This window comes from Cariama cristata, unplaced genomic scaffold (assembly GCF_000690535.1).
Source record: "Cariama cristata isolate BGI_N322 unplaced genomic scaffold, ASM69053v1 scaffold32172, whole genome shotgun sequence".
NCBI classification, from domain to species: Eukaryota; Metazoa; Chordata; class Aves; order Cariamiformes; family Cariamidae; genus Cariama; species Cariama cristata.
Genome location: NW_009604907.1, coordinates 1 through 21,623, shown reverse-complemented (window position 1 = coordinate 21,623; position 21,623 = coordinate 1). Strand labels below are relative to the sequence as shown.

At 36.5% G+C, this 21,623-nt stretch overlaps 1 protein-coding gene across 1 annotated transcript in view; it reads right to left on the bottom strand.

Annotated features, from left to right (window-relative positions):
• PNPLA8 (patatin-like phospholipase domain containing 8) overlaps nucleotides 1-20,599 on the bottom strand; it is a 38,065-nt gene extending 17,466 nt beyond the window's left edge. The window contains exons 1-7 of the mRNA XM_009695776.1: nucleotides 19,389-20,599; nucleotides 18,413-18,562; nucleotides 17,040-17,191; nucleotides 15,396-15,490; nucleotides 9,880-10,051; nucleotides 6,223-6,280; nucleotides 3,836-4,030 (exon numbers count right to left, since the gene is read on the bottom strand). Coding sequence (XP_009694078.1) covers nucleotides 3,836-4,030; nucleotides 6,223-6,280; nucleotides 9,880-10,051; nucleotides 15,396-15,490; nucleotides 17,040-17,191; nucleotides 18,413-18,562; nucleotides 19,389-20,513 — 1,947 coding nt within the window. The 5' untranslated portion in view covers nucleotides 20,514-20,599. The remainder of the gene's footprint in view (nucleotides 1-3,835; nucleotides 4,031-6,222; nucleotides 6,281-9,879; nucleotides 10,052-15,395; nucleotides 15,491-17,039; nucleotides 17,192-18,412; nucleotides 18,563-19,388) is intronic.
• Between the last annotated feature and the right edge of the window lie 1,024 nt (nucleotides 20,600-21,623).

The following is a 21,623-nucleotide window of genomic DNA, read 5'->3' as shown; positions in this document are numbered from 1 at the left end:
AAAATTAACACACTTTACAATCCCCTTGAACATTTACAGTGACTAGTACAGGAAGTCAGACTGGAATGTTCCCAGAGAAAGAGCATGCATGTGTGCACACAAATACACACGCATGTATAAATATACAGATTATGGAAAAGTGAGTGTTCAAATGAACAGCTACCATTCAGTTCAGGCATGATTCCAGCTTATATGTTTAGAGTCATACATAAAACCTTTATAAATTAATCTCAACCCTACGCATAGCTCATTCAACTACTTCATACAGTTTGCAAAAGGACTCCAATCTCAACAAAAGCTAGATAATGTAAGACAAGAACGTGCAGGCTGACCATAAAACAAATCCACTAAATTTCCATTATCAAAATAAATATTCTCACACATTTGAAGAGTCCCAAGTCAGACCAACTACAGGGTGCTTTCCATTCAGATTCAAATGTACAACCAACTGATAAACTAATACAAGACTTGGTCTCTCTATATAATCCTTTAGAGTCCCAAACTTCAAAGCCAGGAAACAAATCTCATTATATTTACTATTCTAAATTTTCATAGGCATTCTACAATTTTCACATTTTGGCTGTCTCAATTCTCTGCATTATTTAGAAGTATCAACACAGCAGAATAGGATTATATATAAATTAATAAGAAACTAGCACAGCTTATGTTCTGAAAAGAGATTATGCTGACTAATTAATGGAAGTTTCCAATCCATTAAAAAAATCCCCAAAAGACCATCATCTTTCTGACAGTGTACTACAATGTCAAAGCCCTTGGCATAAATTGTTATTTACAATTAATGCATACTGTGCTGATGCACTTTTCAAAAATCACGGTACTATTGAGACTGTCTAACAGTGTTATGCTTTATTTATTTCTGTAGTTCAAAAGCAGTCCAACCTGTTAGTGCACAGGCTTAAAGTGTTAGGACAGAAAAGAGCAAGTATTTCCAGATAAACTACAAATGTTAATACCATATATGACCTGGCCGAGGAACTTAGTATGTCAATTGCAATGCACTTACAGAATCGAGATGCTTAACAAAAATCTACTATCTCGTATTTATGATATCAGCTATAACTAAGGACTAAGAGTTATTAACATACTTTAAAAATAATCACAAAGCTATTTTAAACAGGAATATGACTGCATTTCAGATTCTACTTAAAAACATATTTATGCATATGTATTCTTTTCAATTCATCTTGGATACTTTAATAGAGATAAAACTCTTGATAGCCTTGCATTTTCCACCAAGGTACCATTACAACCAAGGGTAACAGTCTGCTACATACATGGAGGCTCTTACCCCAGGGTTAAAACAAGGTAATTCAAGGTAGCTTGAGTGTGCCATAGATTTATAATTCAAGACAGAAATCTGCCTGAAGACAGTTATGTTGCATTTGCCATGTAGCACCTTGCTAGTCAGTTGTCCATAAAAAAACCAAGCACATCCCACACAAAATAGATAATTATGGAAATAGAAATGTGGTAAGAAAAGTGTAATCTGGGGAAAGAAAAGCAAGAAAACATGAAAGATGACAACCTTTGAATTCTAAAAGAATTCAAAAGTGTTTAAATATCATGCCTTGGTAGAACAGAGATTTTCAGATGATATGAAAGTTTATGTCAGAAAATTTAGCATCTAGTTTTACTACAATAAACATTTTTAGTACTGAGAACATATTCAGTTCTTTATGGCTTACAAAGGTGAACGACATCCTAAGCTCTTGCTTTCTAGTAATTAAAATATGTCAAATGGAAAATGGTGAGTTTGTGAAACAGTGTTGGTATGGAAGGGCTTAGTCCGAAGACTCTGGAGTAAGGAAAAAATGAACTAGACTTCATTCTAGCTCTGTGTGTCCGAGAATACTGGATCTGATCTCTATTAACACTAACTACACATTCTCCAGCCTGGTAAATTGGACTTGAAAGTGAATATAGATGAAGTGAATACGCACCTTACCACATTTCACACAAGTTTGGCAATGCAGAAACAATGTTAAGACACAGAATTGTCTAAGCACTGTGTTGAAGTTAAAAGTCATGTTGTTTATTTAGCTATTCTTCATAAAGAAGCACAGACAGATTTTAATGTATTCTCAATTCAAGGAAGGAGGGGGTGGAAAGGTGAGAAGAGGAAGAAAACTGCTTCACATAGCTTAACACTGACCCATTCAAGCAGTTAAGGAGCAGTTTGGAACAGCTCCAAAGGCTAAAGCAGCTCCCTTTCCAGTTTTGCTGGGCCAGATGGAAGATGAACACGTTTCAGGATTCCAAGCAGTGCTTAGGCTTGGAATATCTGCTGTGTTACTCCATTTGTAGCTTTAAAACACCCCCAAACCTTATTTGTTTATTTCAGGTAGTATTTGGGTAAAATATTTTGGGGATAACAAGATGTACCATACTGGGGAGGCATGGGGTGGGGGGCGGGAGGAGGAAAAAAAGACCCTAAACAAAGAGGGGAAACAGAATAAAATGGAAGAAATTTTAGAATCTTGTTGATGTACTAGCACCATCCTGCCCTCCATGGGAAACCTTCCCCTTCACCTCCGAATCTATGTAGAGCTTCTATACAGCTGAATATAATTATTCCATCTCCTTATAAATGTTAATTCAAAATATGGAAGTATGCTGGGTTTTTTTCAGATTACGTTCTAGCTGTTTCTCTGTATCAAAGCTTCTGTTTATTATCTCTTAATCTGATGAATTTTTCACTATTTCATCTTATACTCCTGATTTATCTGTTAGTCTTTAACCTTCAGTATTACTTATCCACATTACAGTGCTAATGAGATTGCACAGCCTTTTAATAGACACCATGAGAAATTCTGTATGTGAGCCAGGTACATCTTACTATTCAAAATATGCTATTATTGCTTTAGAGTAATTAAGGCTAATGACATCATATGAATTAATACAACAAAAATGTAATAGATGCTTTCTTTAAATTTACGTGAGAGAATCCTATGCTGTCTTTGTTGAAGGTCTTGGGTTCAGTCACCCTTTGTAGTCTTTTCTGCCACAGATCTGCATCAGATCTTTTAAAAAAGAAATACTAATAGTTTTAAATTAATATGTACTGCAAAAAGCACTCTTAAAACTCAGAGAGCTGCACAACAATAAAGGGGCACTGGAGGACAAGAACACAATGGTTAAGAAACTACTAAAGAAATTAATTTGCCTTGCTCTTTACTAATCAGGGTCACCAACAGAAGCTATAATACAATAAAATAGCATACACTGTTGGTAGGAGACATTGCTTTATCCTCAAAGGGATTTCTTTTGCAGTTGTCCTCAGAGTTTAATCTTACTGCCGTGGCATCTCTTATTCTTTTTACTAGCTCAGACCTAGGGTAGAGCTTAATAAGCTGTCAATGGAAAGCATTAAAAGTAGACCACAAACTGAAATTATGCACTAATAAAAGGAACACTGAAATGCATAACTTGATTTTTTTTTTTTCCACACTTTAGAATATTGTTAAATTTTAAGTCACACCATCTGTTTAGTGAAATAATGTTCAATGAAATACCAGTTGTAAATTGCCTCTTGACTTCCTGCTTACAACTCATATAAGGTTTCCTTCCAGGCAGAGAAGAAAGGAAGAGCAGAAGAGCTTAAGTTTGTACTGAGAAGACCAAGATTTTTTTAAGCCTATACCCTTTCTACTTCTATAAGGGCTATACAAGCTAAAAATTTCCTTTCTTACCCCTATCCATCCTAGATTTCCTTTCTGCTCCTTATTTGCTTAGTTCTGATTCAGAAATTCAGACAACTTTTTTTGTCAGGTATAATATCAGAAAATATTTACTAAAGGAGAAGATTTCAACTTACCTGATGAAGATCGTCGCCTAAAACATATTCCTGAAAGTAACCCGGTGCAGCAGACGATGCTCTAATGGCCTGCCACAGTTTATACTGACAGCCTCCAATATAATGAGACTTAACACCAGGAAAGTGGTTGTAGTTTCTAAAAACAAATGCTTTCAGTGGTGTTCCTCTGTTTACAATGGTGCTTACTGCAGCTACCTAGTGAGTTAGGAGGAACAAAAAATAGTTGTATATGATGATAACAATACCAACAATATGAGAACAACAGCTTCCCACAATATAAAATTCAATGTATACATTAAATGTGTTTCTGGAATCCTACTTGGTTCATTATTTATTTACTTTTTTATAACTCCTATCTGAATTTTAAGAAGTGAAAGAAAAAAGAAAAAAAAAAAAAGAGAAAATGCTATTTTCAACCTGAAATTGTTTCCACTAGTTTGTTTCTACCAATATCTATCCATTGATATTTAAACAAAAAGCTGGTGTCATCTACATGATTTTAAAGTGTTTTGCCTTTATGAATAGTAGTTCATTCTCAAAAGTCTGTAACTAGCAATGCAACAATGCCATTAAATACTAATGTTAGAAACATCAATCAATTTCCTTCTCTGAGAAAATGATTAACTCGGGTTGCAACCTGAGTTAATGGATTGCAGGAAGAATCTCACCCAAATTAAAACCCCAAAAGAATCAAACAAACTTTTCAAGGTTTTTTTGTAAGGACACTGAAATGCCATTAACAAAAATCACGTATGTAAATTTAAGTGAAAAGCCAAAATGGTATTTCCATAAAACAAAACGTATAACCGCAAAAAAAATTACATCTTACAGATACAGCACATGAGGTGAGAGTACCTATAGTTATGGATAAGTGTTAGAACGTGCAAGACCTTTTAGTGATAATGCACCCAGCCTGGCTGGTGCTGTCAGAACAATACTCTTTAGCAGTCAAGTGGGTGTCCAATTCTATTTTGTTTACTATTTTACAGAGTAAGGTGTTTTTGTGAAATGTTACTCAACAGCACTACCAGCTGACACTGTGATATCACTGTACTCGTGTCCATTCTTCAGCTACATAAGTTAAATCATTTAATTCACAGTAAGTCCATCCTTATAGAAAAGAAAATAAAAGTATAATTTCTATATAACAATGCAGAAGCAACACACATGCATGACTCGTACTCCACCATTTGGTGGAGGAAAAGTTCCCTGGTTCTGTGAAAAGGAAGGTTTGATTCTAAGGACTACTAGAAGCAGCAAGAAAAAAAGAAACACTTTGGAAAATTTAACAAACCAATGCTTGAATTTATTTTTTGTAATACCTATAAACACTTCCGCTTCATGATGCAGTCTAAGTTGTAAAGTGCTGAGCACCTTCTGGAAAAATCTATCTCACCATGAATTTAACAGCAGCAGAACACACAACTGCATCTTTATTTTGATTTTGCTGTGCCTTGTAAAGAGTGCCACCACTACAGAGCTATTACTGGGAATAGCTAGTTTCAATTCTATTTATATTCACATTTTATTACTGAAGAACATGGAATGAAGCCAAAGATCCCAGTTCAAAGATAACTTTCAAGTCAACATAGGATAGCTTCTCTCTCAGAAAGCAACATACCACTACAACCTTTTCATGTCCTTGTTTTAGACAAGGACTAGGAACGCAGTCAGTCAAGCACACGTTTCTATGTTTAGAAAAATGTGAATATCTTCCATTTAACAGTAAAGCATTGAATATAGTGCTATGACACCAAAACACCTGTTAATTACAGATTGTTCTGAAATACGTGCTATTATATTTCTCTTTCTTCACACCCCATCCTTCACCAAAAATAAAATACTCGTGCTTTCTCATCTTTCACTCTCGTGCTGCTGCTGTATATAACACCCCTCCAATTAATTGGTGCCCTTTATATCATACAGGAAGATTAGAGATCTCGGGGCCTACGACTGCGACTGGAGAAAATCTGGTAATCCAGTTAAAGTGAGGAGAAACTCTGTTCTTTCACTACACAATAACACAGATCACAGCTGACATGAGAGGATCTCCAGATACCAGAATTCTCTTAAAAGAAAAAACAAACTTTGCACAACTTCAAGACGTTGACCTAGTATTTTTTTTCTGCTTATAAGCCTTTTAACATCTCCTAAACATATTCTAACTTCAAGTATTAAATAAAAATATGAGAAATTGCTGCAGAAGTTCAAGGATCTGAATTTTTACCCTTTAAGAGCATGGGTTATTTCATATGGAAGTTTGGGAAAGCATACCAACTCTCATGCTGTTTGTCCAATATTCTTCTAGGGATAGTACTCTTAATCAGACCTCTTAAAAGTACCTGTGGAAGACACAATTAGTATTTACCTTAGAAAATTGTACTTACCTTCGGACATTTGGAATTTCTTGCAGTTTCAATCATAAGATTTGAGCCCATTTTTTCTCTACAAATAAGTGTAAAAAATTGAAAATGCTCCATCAGTTTAGCATGAACAGAAGACATTTTTAGCATACTTACTTCTGAGAATTTTGCATTTAAAAGAAGCAATGCTTGGATTTCACTTCAATAATTAGATTTCTATAGTTGACTTCAATGGACCAACATTTCAAACCTTCTAGGCTGTGGGAAATAAGTCTGAAGAGTGATTAAGGTCTTGATTCAGTTACTCACTTCACCACATACCTAACTGTAAGTCATCAGGATTACTCAACTACCTTGTGAGAGAGAGGAAAATGAAGTACTTTGCTACAGTTCAGAATCAAAAAATCAACACCTTTATTAAGCAGTTTTATAGTAATAAAAATAACCCTCCTGAGTTGTTATGAAAACAAAAGCTAAGGAAAGAAAGACACCATTCTACATGATGTAGAAGTTAAAACATCTACATGTAATCTTCCATAACAATAATTCAATATGCATTTAACATCCCTTTTTGAGGTGGAATTTTTTCACATGCATACATTTTTATAAATCTGACAGTGAAATCACACGAATGGTCAGCATTGTAATTTATCATCACATCAGCATTAGGGTCAGTATTCTAATTGCTAACTAGAAGGTAGGTCTCCTGCATAGTGCAGGAGACTGAAGGATATTATAACTATTCCAAACAGGCTTCCATTTAAATCTGCAAGTTTTCTTCCTCCCCTTGAACGTAGCCCACACAAACACAGGTGGTGCATCTACCTTATTCTGCAAGGACAGTTTTCAGTATTGCCACACCTTTTAAGTAAGGTGATTCCATGTGTTGTTAAGAGATCATCCGTCTATAGCTCACACTACTGTGACAGCAGGTAGTAAGGCTTCCACGGTTAAAAACAACACTTCTATCAATCTAGTCAGGTCAGAAGATAAAAGCAGCTTTAAATGCTACACAAGCAGTAGCCCTCAATGTAGACAGTAAACAGTATTTGGAGTTAGGACAATTTACTGTTCCACTAGTGGATATCTGTGCTTGAAGGATGGCTGTGTACATGTCCTTGAGGGAGGAAGGAGGGGAGACAGCTTCTAGTCCTATGATCAAAGACTGCTGCTGACACAATTCTTGTATCAGCAGTGCCGATTTATTTTTTCCAACAAATGCATTAATTCCAGTCTCACAGCCACCAGCCAGAAAGGGAAGAGCGCCATCTGCACTCACTGATTACAGAAGGAGATGAAGGCACGCAGAACCATGAAGTAGGAATTAAAGAAATAAAAGATGAGATTGATAGAGGTGAGATATGAAAGACATCTACTGATTTGCATTACTTTCATCTACTTCTTCCTAAATATCTGTATTAGATGTTTTTCCCAAACCCTAAATTCAAAGATTAAAAAACTGCATAAGCAATATCTACTGCTTAATTATAGGAACCATCTAACTGAATAATTATTTTCTCACATCTTGTTTCTTATGAAGGTGAGGAACTGATGTTTCAGAGTATGTACAAGAAATCCCTTAAACTACTACGCAACTTTAGACATTAAGATCTGAACAGAAAAGTTTAATATCACCTCCAAGTTTATTTTAGTTTTGTTGCTAGCATACATATTGTAATGGTGTATTATATAAATGTTTTTGTCAAGCCTCACTGTTCAATTATTTTCTTTACCAAAGTCACAACACAAATAATTCCACAGTTTATTCACATACTGTGTTAAAAGTCTCCTAATTTTAGTTTTCTTGAATAGTCCCTTGTTCTTGAAGAAAAGATGAGAATGGTAATTCTCAAGATATTAAGATACCTCAAATTACCACTTTAACTTGTTTGGTTTTTTTAACGATAAAGAGCCCTAATCCCTTTGTGTGAGTTGTCTTTAGGTCACTGGCTACTTTTTACCAATTCTGCAACAGAAACATTCTCTAAAATGGGGTAACTGGGACTGTAAACAGTATTTTAAATGAAATCGTATTATGGATTAATATAACAGCATTATAATATTTTCTGTATTTTCAATCCCAACCATCACATGCTGAATCATTTTGTTTGAGCACAACAATACAGATGTTTCATTAAACTGTCCATGACAACACCCAAATCACTTTTGGTATTAAAGTTTGTAAAATACTTACAGGATTTAAACTTTTTTCCACTCACGGGTTATTACTTTACACATAAATTTCATTTGCCATCCTATTTTTCCATTTATCTGCTTTGTTTGTGTCTGTCTGTAACCTATGACCTACCTAAACAACAAGTCTCCTTTACAAGTGTTGCTCTTTCATTGCTTCAAGTCACTAATATTGCAACACTTACTTCATCAATGCTATGAAGAATATATTGCTAACCATATGCTTCAAGAAACATTCTAATGGACTACAGCCAGAGTGCAACCAAATATTCTGGAGAAACAGCAAAGGCAAATTGTAACTTTTACCCCATCTAAAAACAACAATAGTACCAGGAAATTATGACATCTTTACCAAACCTACAGGAGGGACTTTTATTGCATGTTCCGTAAGGATACAAAACATCTCACTGCTGCAAAATCTGTTAAGTATGTCTGGAGTGACTAACTGGTACAGAATGCATTGCCTGTCTAGTCATTGGAGAGTAGTCTCAATTTATACTTCAATTTGCATAACAAATACTGGTTTGAGGTATTATTACTTGCGATCCCAAACACATGCAGTATCCATTTCCCTACCAACAGAGAACACGTAACTTTTACCCTACTCTATAGAGAGTTCTTGACTGCTTCTCAAGATTACAAATTCCGAGTATGGGATTTTAGTTAGTTTGTGAAAACCCCTAGCTGCTCACCAAATTTTCAAACCCATAAAACACATTAATCATGTTCCTAAAGGAACTTGTCGTTACTTATCCAAAGAAACTTTCTACCATTTTACATGTGCTCTCAAAGAAGGTTGTTTCAGTTCTTTGAGTAGCAGTGCCAGCTTACACTGTTTGGGAAGCTATGACATTAGTTTGATAAAAATTATCAGCAATGGAACTATCAATACAAATACAGATGAAGAAAACTAAGTAATAAAACTTGTAATATAATAATTTCTTCCAGTGACTTTTCCTGAACAGCCATTAAATCATTTGTATACATATCTATGAACAAATGTCACTTCATTGGCAACTCTGACACAGCAGGTGTTTTTTCATTGCAATCCTTAAAGCTCATTTCCTTTGTCAAAGAAAGGGGCAATGGGCAAAACCCCTCAATATAGCAGCTGAGATTAAAAAACCTTACTACAGCACATTATTTCATTTCTGACCATGTCTCCTAGAAGAAAAAAGGCACAGCAGGTGGCTAGTAAAATTTGTAGAAGACCTATAATGAGTCAGAACAAGCAGAGCTGGCAAGCATACAGGAATATAATCAGAAATCAGTGCACTAAAGCTTATTTTATTCCCCAGAAACAGAAATCATTACATTAAAGGCTTTCAATGTTTTGGTAAACACAAAACCAGCTATTTCAAAAGAATGAGAGTATATGCTAATCCTTTCTAGTTGTTTTAAGAATTAGCTTACCAGTGAAACAATAACAAAACCAAAGGCTCTCCGACATTATACTAATTATTTTTCACCTGATCATTTTTTACTTACTTCAGCATTTTTTCCCATATATCACTGTCATAAAAGGCATGGCTCCAACCCATTTTGACTGTTCCAACAATGACATTCTGCTTAAAAACATCTGATCCTAACTTGCGATACAGTTCTTCACAATCATCCAGAGGAATATGGAACAAACCCAACATAAAAGCTAATATAGCACCTGAAAAAGAAATATTTTGAAATGTAAAATATAGCCTGGAGTAAGATTATAAAGATGGATTACCAGTTAATGTAATTCATAGGTTAGCAGAACATCTATCTTGAAAAGGAAAGATCAATTGACATTTATATTACTAAATTCCTGTTCAGAGATCACAAACTATGTTTTAAAAGGACATATATGATATAGGAAGAGTCTACTTTCAAAACCAGAACCATGATAAGTTGAAAAATGGCATTATTCCATTTTGCAGACTTCATCCCTGCAAACACATATATATAAGAAAGTAAATTAAATCCACTGTTTTATTTGGAAAGAGAAACGAGTAAAAGAAATCTATGCTGTGGTATTAAAAATAAATTTTGGAGCATTACTTGCTATTTGGCAAATTCTGAGTCAGTAAAGAAAAATTCTAGGAAAATTCTGTAAAAAGAAGGGAGTTTTGACTAGTTTGCAATACATTTGGTTGCAACCATTTATAGTTAGTCATTCATACCTACTGCCATCTAGTGTCTGCCTAAAAAAAACTATGACCTACCCTTGTAGGAACAAAACAACAGTATTAAAAAGCATGGTTGGAGAACACCATTAAAAAGACTGGAAAAATACAATTAATGCATTACTACAACTCTTAGATATATTAAACTGAAAGGGGCACATACAACATTTATATCTAATTGTGCAATACTGTGAGGACATGTAATTAAGCATTAGGAACAATTAGGACACAGAATTTTTCCAATTTGGAAATGAATACAATAGGTTTGAATAAAATTAATTCAAAAAGGAGTAACTTCTGGAAATAGACTAAGAATAACACACATACGCAGAAAAAAACTGCATAAAGAAAGCTACAGATGGCTTTAAAGGAAACACGACTTCCAAGCTTCTTTTGTTCTCACAAACTCCACCACCATGATAGCTAAGCGTCAGTGGATTGATGGTTTCAATTTTTTTCAAGTGCAGCACATGCGCTTAATATAACCTGGGCCTACTTGACGCATCCAAGTTTCAGCAAGAGAAACTTATTCAACTGCCAAATCACCAAATGCTGTATTCAACACAGACTAAATATCTAGCAGCAGAGAAACACCATTTTCCCCAAATCATGCAAATCCTCTGCTACCTTCTTTTCTTCTTAACTCTCCAACACCAATTCTACAACATCATGCATCTGCTATTTGGTGACCTGTTTCAAAGACAAAGAGCCAAAATTCATACCAAATGCAAACTCATTTTCATTTCACCTCCTGAGAAACAGTACCAAAAACTGCAGACTACATCTGCACACAAGTGGCAGTAGGTAATACTGGAGTCAAGGTACACATTAAAGAGCCTTGCCGAAACCTGCTGGATGGTAACAAGACACTCACAGAAGAGTAAGGTCAAAATTAAAGATATAGTGCAGGCTCTATCAGACAGCCCAGTGAAAAGAGTTTCTGATGCTTCCATCACATCCTGCTCTGGATCACAGACTCGTACACTCCAGCCACCATCTCAGCCTTGATAGCCAACACTTCAGGGGGCAAAAATAGTTAAATAAAACCTGGTAGACTAAGGAGCACATCTTGAAGAACACAGGGATACAGTCAGCTAATAAGACACAAGATAGACAAGAATATAACCTGAAAGACAAAAGTATTCCTTCCTTATTCAGTACTAGTAAGACCAGCTGGTGTTGTATCTGGACCTGAATTACATTCTTCAAAAAAGATGTGGACCAATTGAAAAAAAGAGAAAAACCACACAAAAAAGTCCCCCCAAAACAATCACAGGTCAAGGAAATCAGTCTGTAAGGAAAGTCCGAGTAAACAGGCTATGACAAAAGTCTTTAAATGCACAGAAGGCTGCTGCAAAGAGAGAAGAAAGAATCTATGTTCCTGGGAAGTCAGCGCAAGAGGATACACATCTCAACTGCAACAGGAAGATCCATGCTAGATGTTTGGATTTTTATTCCCCAACTGTAAAGACAACAGAGCACCAGCATGGATTTTCTGAAGAGGTCTGACATGATTCAGAAACTTAGAAAATTGTCAATAGTGAGACACATACAGCTGATCCTTCCCTTGGGAAACAAGATCACGTCCTAAGGACACTTCCAGCTCTGTAACACCATGACTTGACTTATTCATGAGTTCTCCTGAAAAAAAGATATGTCTATCAGAAAGGTTTTCAAAATGCATTCCAAAACTGGAAAGACCTCGGGGGGGAGGGGCGGGGGGAGGAGAAAAAAAAAATCATAAACACAAAGAGATGCTAGCTATGTTTAAGGAGGCTCCTCATCTGCAAATCACTGAAGGCTGGGAGAACACATGGAGGCACTAGCCCTATGCTGTTCTTAACAACTTGTGAGGAATATTTTGGGAGAATATCCCTATGTGAAGTCCTTATACAAACTTCACATATGTCCAAAATTGATGATCAAAGAGACCAGTACAATTCAGATGTCTTTGTAGTAAAATGCACTGGAAAACAATATGATTAGAGAACCTTTGATCACAGTATGTCAATGATTGAATCCCTCATACAATGCATCTGAAATGCCACTAATTATTAGCTCACTATAGAAATCTGGGAAAAAAGTGTATTTTAAAAATTCTTGGAGCAGGCCAGCACATTTGAAAATGTGGTAGTATGCACTTTGCCTGATCACATACTCTAGATATAAACTGCTCCATGTGACAGAATTGTAAGTGCAACCACTATTGAGAAGTATCTTTGATATATTGGAAGACCACATGAGCAGTGAAAAGAAAATATAAGCCACATCCACAGCATATCTCCCAGTAAGTTGTCCTCAGTGGGTTAAGTGCTTGTCCATGTCATAGTCTAGAGAACAGTGATCATCACTCTCACTTACAGAATTCCTAGCAGCTCAGTTCATGGGGCAGTGGCACTTCCTCCTCTCAACTGCCTTGTTTTCATCTTTGGATTTTTGCACAGAACAGGCATAAACTCAGTACAGAACTTACGTCAACTTAGTTCCCCATAAAAAACAGTTCAGAGGCCATCACTGCATTGCATCTGCTTGCAGGTACTTCCAAGCCCAGACATGGTGCTCAACGATAGGCAAATGACGTAAGTATGCAGGGCGCATTACAGCATCATTACAGCAATCTTTCTCTGCAACTGCCTGCATTTACATCCTATGATGACCAGTGAAGAGAAGTACAGGGAAGCTAACTACAAAGACAGACTCTGTGATGCTGAATTCACAGCCAACTGATTATTTCTAAACCTCAAAGGCAAAACGGCTAAATGATATTAAGAGATACGAAAAGCACAGCAGAAAAAACAAACAAACAAACAAAAAAAAAAACCCAAAAAAACCCTGTAATGCAAAAGAGGCATTCCTCCTATCATTTCATACATCACTCTTATAAATCGCAATTCATACAGCTGCAAGCTTCTGCAAATCCTATTGGCATATGTACCGTCAACACAAACTGAAATGGTAAAGTACACTGCTAACACATGCTGACAGATATGTACAACGTGTCCCAGCCATGTCTTGTTATCTATTATTGCAAGCTGCACTACTGCAGACAAAAGCTTGATAGTGCAAACAAAGCTTAAAAGAACACATTAAGAATTTACCAGCAGTTTCAAACCCCAAAATCTGGTGAAGAATTAAGAATAAAGTTAGTTCTAATCAGAGTAATGGGATCAAATTAAGAACACCAGGCCTCTCTATCAAAGAGAAAATGTCTTTATTATGACTGAAGGAGACATTAGAGAAGTGTTTTGTAGTGAAACTATCTTCCAAAGAAACTACCACTTACTGCTAAATCAAAGGATTTTTTTCAAAGACTATCAAAAATGTAAAGCAGGGAACTATACTGTGCCTACAAACAAATTCTGTCTAGTAGACCTAAACATTCTCCTCTTCTCTATTATTTTGAGCCTATTAGGCAAATCTCTGGAAACATGAACATTGTATCTACTCATGGTGATCTGCATTTAACGTTATTTCTAAATTCAACTGTATGGAAGATAAGTATAGTGCAAAAAAAAAAACAAAACTAAGAATGTGGTTTTCTAAAGGGAACTGAGATATTGAACTACAGCATACCTCTTATGTTAGAAATCAGCATTATGCTGCTATTGGTCTAGCATCGTTTCTGAAAGAGACAACTATCTTTTTAAAAGAAACCTATGCTTTAGAGTTTCCCTCTTCCTAGGGAATAGTAACTTGCCATTGAGTTACAAAAGTAATTAAGGCTGGGAGAGACCTCTAGGGGTCATCTAGTCCAACCTGCTGTTCAAATAGGTTCAGTTAGAACAGGTTACTCAGGACTTGTGTTCAGCTGAGCTTTGAGTATCTCCAGAGATGGAGATTCCACAGCCTCTGCAGGCAACTCCTTCCAGTGTCTGACCGTCCTTGCAAGGAAAATGTGATTCCTTATACCTAATTGTAACTTCCCATATTCCAACTTGTATGTTGGCTGAATTCTCCTATCACTGTGTATCTTCAAGAAGGGTCCAGCTCCATCTTTTCTATATTTTCCCATTAGCTGAAACGGTAAGAAGACCTCCCCTCAGCCTTCTCTTCTTAAGGCTGAATAAACCCAGGTTTTGTACTCTCTCCCTATATGTCACGACCTCCAGTCCCTTAAACATCTATCTGGCCCTCTGCCAGACTCACTCAGTATGTACAAGAACATACCCAACAGATTAAGGGTTTACTGAGGAGCTCAAAACTAGATGTACAGTGGCCAGAGACCCTTAATCTGTTGGGTATGTTCTTATGCATACAAGCCAGTATGTGGTCGCTTTCTTTGCTGCAAGGGCACACTGAGGATTCATGTTCAATTTGTTCCAACAAGACCAGGTCTTTTTCTGCAAAGCTGGCTTCTAGCCAGTCAGCCCACCTCAGATGGAAGGCTTTGTACCTGGCTTTACTGAACCTTAGGCGGTTCCTGTCAAGCCATTTCTCCAGCCACTACAGGCCAGTCTGAACAGAGGGCATCACCATACTGACCATTTCCTCCAATTTAGATCATCCAGGATCTTGCTACAGGCACTCTCTGTCCCATATCAGTCCCTGAGAGATAATACCTTAATTGTCTGCAAAGCCCCATAAAAATCTAAGATATTTGTGCACAAAATGATGGTTTCACATTCATTGAAAAAAATGACAAATCAGTTCGAAGTTACAAGCATATCATGAATCACTCAAAGTTCTTATTCAGAAGAAAAAAGAAAGACTTTAGAAATCACACCTGTACTTTCCCAGCTTACACTCAAAATCAGAAACCTGTAAGTTCTGCAAAATTTACATTTATTCTCAGATGTTCTTTTACTATATTGATAGCAAAATTCTAACTTGTGGCTTAACAATTACCTGTGCTTACACCACAAATGTAGTCAAAAAGTTGATGAATCGGCTTTCCAGTTAGCTCTTCTAGTTTCCGTAGAGTCTGAAGTGCAACTAAACCCCTGAAACACAAAAATCCCCTTCACATACAATGGTAGTTGTATCTTACATAGCTCTAATAAGCCCACCTTTCCTTAATTATAACTGAATAACTACAACAGTAAGAATCCTGAATATTTCAGGGAATGACAGAGTAGCAGAATACAATTAAAATGGAATTATGAATACTAAATATAAATTACCTACTCAGGCATACCAAAAATAGTACTCAACAGCTACAGCCATATTGTTTTTTAGCCATACCATTTTGTAGCAAAGGCTCAGGGATGATCATCTCCTGTGGATGTAGACTCAGGATAGACTTTAGCTGAATCCACACAACCCAGTACTTAAAGTTTGATCTTAACAGGGCTATACAATGCCCCTTGGGGCACAGTATTTTCCTGTCTTTTTTTTTTTTTTTGCCTCAATTCAACGCATCTGAAAGAACGGGAGAGACACATTCCAGACCATCAGACTTGTGCTTCTATAGCATATAACAGAGTATCTGGCATGCAGAGGTGCTAAGTCTGCTGGGGTAGAGCTAGAGAACTGTGTATGGAAAAAGGAGCACCAAAACAAGTACTATCTTGCCAACACATGCTGCTGAGAATGGTACCTCCTGCATGCTGCCCCCAAATCTGTCCTGGCTTGTGCTGAAGAGCAGTAGTCAGCCCAGTCCAAAACTATAACCAGTGGAACACTACCAATTAATTGGCACAACAGCCCGTAGTCCATATTCAGGCTCACTCTCTGGACTCGTTTCATTTAGTGTTACAGATGGAGATACTGCTTTCTAAAGATATAGTGTCTTATAATGTCACTCCTCTAGAAATCCAACAGGATAATTAACACACTTTCTTTACACATATATGCATCACGCCATTATCTGTGAAGCATCCTTCTTTCTACTTTGTAAAATCCTTATGGTTTACCGTGAACTTTTGGAAACACAAATGTTGAAGTTGTGACATACACTTGCTGCTTACTGAAGACAACTGATTTTGATGCAAGAAATACTACGGGAAAACAAAAACTTTGTGAAACTGTATTTCTGCAATGACTTCATACTTCACTTTCCACCAATAAAGATTTGTGAATCAGTAAATATTTGCTAACAAGATTTCTTCAAATATGCCCGAAACACAGCTTTTCATAAACATCACACTTTAAATTTAATGAATAGGCTTCTACTACTGCTCTTTACAAACTGTAATAGGTGCAAAAATTCATGCAGAACTAGAGCACAAGTAACTAAGGACATCTGGTGCATAGATCAAAGAAAAAAAAAAAGCGTTAGTAAATTTACATCCAAAAGGAGAAAGAGCCAATCCAAAAGTGTGTAGCCAACTTTAAACGGCTAATTTCAGTATCACAGGACTACTAAATGCATGGAAATTTAAGCACAAATGCACACAAAAATAATACCCACCACTCGGATAGTAAAACGTTACAGAACTGTAAATCATAAATTGCATCTTTGGGCATAAACTTATCAAAGAGAAACTGAAATTTTATTTTCAGTTACAGTATGAAAAAGGCTAAAAGCATATAAAAAGGCAGAGGTTTTACCTTGTTCCTCCTCCATCAATAGCAAGGACTCGAATTCCCCAGCCTTTCACAGGATCTGTATATCCAATTATAGCTAAAGTCTCTCTAACAGCAGCCTGAAGACTTTCATCATTTGCCTGTCTCAGTCGTAGTAGACAGGGAATTAATTTTTCCTATTGATAAATACAAAGATATTTCATTCTAACTATATGTTTATACCAAAAGAATCCATGCTTAAATTTACCAGTTTGGCATTTAAGTATAAAGTTTATATATTAGTTAAACTCAGAGGAAAACTTCTTTAAATCTGTATTTACCCATCTCTCTCTCTAACAAGGGAAAGGACAGACTCCAATATCATGTCATACAGGTCTCATTCCTAAAGTAACCACCTATCAGAATTTAACAACCAAGGTGAAATGTAAGTCTTTCAAATAGCTAGAAAAGCTATATTTACCAGCAGTTTAGTTTTATTGACTTTAATGTAACATTGGCCAAATACAAACTCAACTATGAAGCACACTAAGTATAGCTAAAAGCTCAGATTTTGCTGAATAAGTATCACACTGCTTCAAAATAGGAAATGCCTTTTAATATTAAAACAAAAATGAAAATTCTTCTTCACACTGAGTAATTTTTAAATGTACAATTATTATCACAAAGATGTAAAGTATTATAATCAAAATGGCAGTAGTGAATGTACTCTTTCATAACAAAGTAATTCGCATTATTCTTGGGGATGCCCAATCTGTACCCTGCCCAGATGATTCATCTGGCCTGCACTCCATTCCCAAAGATCTCTTTTCCAGCAGTTTTACAATCTATGACACTCATCTGTCATATCTTAAGGAAAAAGGCATAAGACTGACAAATGCTGTGATTTGGCTAGTCCTGCTAGAATCATCTACCACCCACCTCCTGTCCTCTCACTGTAGGAAAGAGAACGAGTAGGACGAGATAAAATTAACTTATTTGATGGTTATACTCCACTCTTGTTATCCCTCTTCAGAGGAAGCATGCAAACAAGCATAAAAATTGCTGTACATATGCAGATCAACTGTACATTCCCATCTGGTCAACTGCGACAGAGGACACAGCGTACAACCTCTGTCTACTACTAGAATAAGCTATGCTATCTGTCCACATGACAATGCTGTATGCTTCTAAATTAAACATTGCAATCTTAAGAGCCTTTAGCTAAAGTACTGATAGTTTGCATACGAATCTGCCTGAACCAGCTAAAAAAACAGCTATAAAAAGAGACATGCACATTGCAATCTTTATAAATAGAAAATATGACTAGCCCATAAAAGCACAGAAGAAAGTTTTATGTTATTTATGTCAATCGTCTGTCAGAGATTCATTTTTTGTCTAAGTATAAAGACTATTTGCACCTTAATTGCAACTCCTCTGCTCTCTGGAAATTCTAGAAGATGATAGGTCAGTTCTTCAACCCTGCTGATACAGACTCTTCTATTAGAGGATCTTCGTAGGGCTTGAACTAAAGCTCGAGTCCTGTTATCAATACTCACTCTTGCAATAATCTAGAAAAAGATAAAGTTATACAGATAACATAAAACTACTGTAAGAAATGTATAAAATTTGTCAAGACTAATTCCAAACTGTTATTTTAAGATTTCTTAGAAGTAATGGACAGCATCGTACCAGAGATCTGCTACAGGCTCCAAGTAAGCATTGCTTAAAGGTAAATAGGCAACCTTTTGATTATTTGTTTACTAGAAAAATAAAGGCAGCTCACAGCGACGATACACCAAAAAAAACATGTGTCAGTGTGTACTCAGATGTATTTTCAGGGCAACTCTGAAATCATAGTATTTGGACCATGAAGGAATGTAAGATTACTGTAATTACAAAAAACCTCCCCCACTAACTAGATCTATCTATATTTATGTACTCTCTCTAATTATATATATATATGTATATACTATACACACACGTATGTGTATATACACTTTTTATATAAACTTACATATACATTTATAAAAGTACATAAAAGTATATACACATTTTTATATGTGTATACATACATATCCCTTTTTATAAGTAAATACACATATATGTAAGTTTACATATAACTTACATATAGTATGTACATATATTTAGTTTTTATACATGTACATATGTACTTGTATGTGCATACACATAGAAATAAATGTACGAGTACATATATGTACTTAGGTAAGCACATACATAGGTATATACTTATTAATGTAAGTATATATGTGTGTATATATATGTATATGTAAGTTTACATATAGTTATATACACGTGTGTGTAGTGTATACATACACTTGAATAAAATATACACAGAAATAATGCATAAAGAAATAACACTGAACAAAGACTTGCCTTTTCTCTCTGAAGAGACAGATGCTTTTCCCTCTCTTCTGCAGTCTTAGCCTCTTTTGCTTTGTCCTCCACGTCCTTTTCATACATTTTTTGTTCTGGCTGTTTACTCTTTTCTTCTGAAACAACTTTTGTATCCGATCTTAACTTGGGGACTAACCCACCAATGTAACTGTCTACAAAAGCTTGTACACTGTTACTAGGATACGAAAGAAAGTTTGCAATACTTTTTTTAGTGGAAACTGGAAGAGCAGTATTTGCCTTTTCAGCACCCAGAGTCTCTGCTTCAGGAGCTAAAGTCGCTGCTGAATCCTCTGTCTTTTCTCCACACATTACAGTATTTTCTGATGAATCGAACTGATTCCTCTCTTCACTTTTAGAGTCCTGTAACAAAGCATTTCTTTTTTTCTCTTGATCCATAACAGAATTATTATTAAAATACCAGTTGATATGATCAGCTACGAAGTTGTAAGTCTCTCCAAAATTTGTAGAAAAGTAGCTTATATGAAAAAGGTGGTTTTTAGTAGACACTGAATCTTCTGGAGTATCTTGACAAGCACCGCTTGAACTTACTAACATAGACTCTGAGTTTTCATTTGCACAAGTGGATTTCTTTGCAGCTGGGCCTCTGTTGCAATCCTCCTGAGTTCTAGCATCTGTGACTCGTTCATAATTTTCTAGGTTTGCATTGCCATTATTCGCATCTGCATTACTTTTATTTGCTTTCCCCAGAGTACCTGAGTGTGACTTTAATCGAGCTATCCGTGAAACCAGTTCACTGTGAGTGCCGGACACTGCCTTTGAAACAGATTCTATAGTATTCTTAATTCGTGACATGCGATTGTTCGCTTCTGCAAGTCCTCTGGAAGAAGAAGTTAAAAGTTTAGAAACTCTGTAGTACAAAAAGTCATGGCTGTAAATGTATTTGTTATACCAAAATGTTCTGCTTCTGGTCCATTTACACCGAGGCTCACTTGTATGAAACACTCTCAGGTGAATGGCAGGATTTATCTTCCAGCAGATTTTAGGTCCATACAAATACAGGTATTTGTTTCTTTGCTTCCACCAAAGACTTTTTGGGTTAATCACAAAGAACAAATACACGTCTGAAGACAAATGAACTGTCATTACTTATAAATAATTACACCCCTTCTATGTTGCTGTCTACTTCATTCCAGAAAATATATTTCAATAAATGTCTCGTACCACAGTGTTATCTGAAAAAGAAAAAAAAAACACTATGGAAATCCAAACCCAGTAACATGTTAAACTAAAATCACAGAGTTGCTTAAAGCAGAGGCACCTTATTTATTCTTTCAGTAAAGACAGATAAACATTCAAATTAAAAAATCTCATGGGGTCATTTAGTGCTCAGGACATTTGGCAGTGTCATCCCAACATTTTGATTTCAACACTTTATTCCTTAAAGGCCAGTTTAAGCCCATCTTGAGAGATATGCAACACGTCTCAAAAGTCTTTAGTGACATACAGAAAATTGCTTGCTGGTCTTTCCAATAAAGAGAAATTTGTATCTCCTTAGCAAGTTACCTTCTGCAGAGACCAAATTTCAAATGAAACTGTCATTATATTACCACCCCCTTGCAGAATTCCTCTCAGGGGAGAAAGGACACCAATTTTTCGAGCAAAGGTTCAGTATAAAGCCACAAGTTCAATGAAACATTCCTATCCTAAGAGCTAAGGGTAGTATACAATCCTTACTCTACAAAGAAAGATGCTTCTGCAGTGGTTCAGAGTTTTACACTGTATACAAGAGTTGCGCCAAAACCGCAGGAGCGAATCTATTATTTGCCTAAATGGCAAGCTCAGACTCCTCTAGCTCCTGTGATAAGTGCCAGAGGAGGTCAGGCAGGCTAACACTTGCACAGGCCGACACCAAACTGCCTGCAGAGGTGACACCGCCTGTCCTGGTTTGGGTTAAACCATGACACCGCCGCACACAGCAGCACCGTTACTTACAGTTTCCTCAGCAGCTACGTGAACCTACGCCGTGCCTGTCCCACCCCTGCCAGCCCTCCTGCTGGGTCACCCACGCCGCCGTGCAGCCGGGCGCCAGGCCGCGGTGCTATACAGGTTCCCGGGCGCCTCCTACCCGGCAGGGGGAAGCGGGTTCTGTTTCTGCCTTGCGCCATTTCTCAGAAACGAGTTCGAGAGCGGCCCCGTAAACAAGTGGCGAGTCCCGCCTCGTCCCCTCCCCGCCCCCGGCCCTACCCGGTGGCA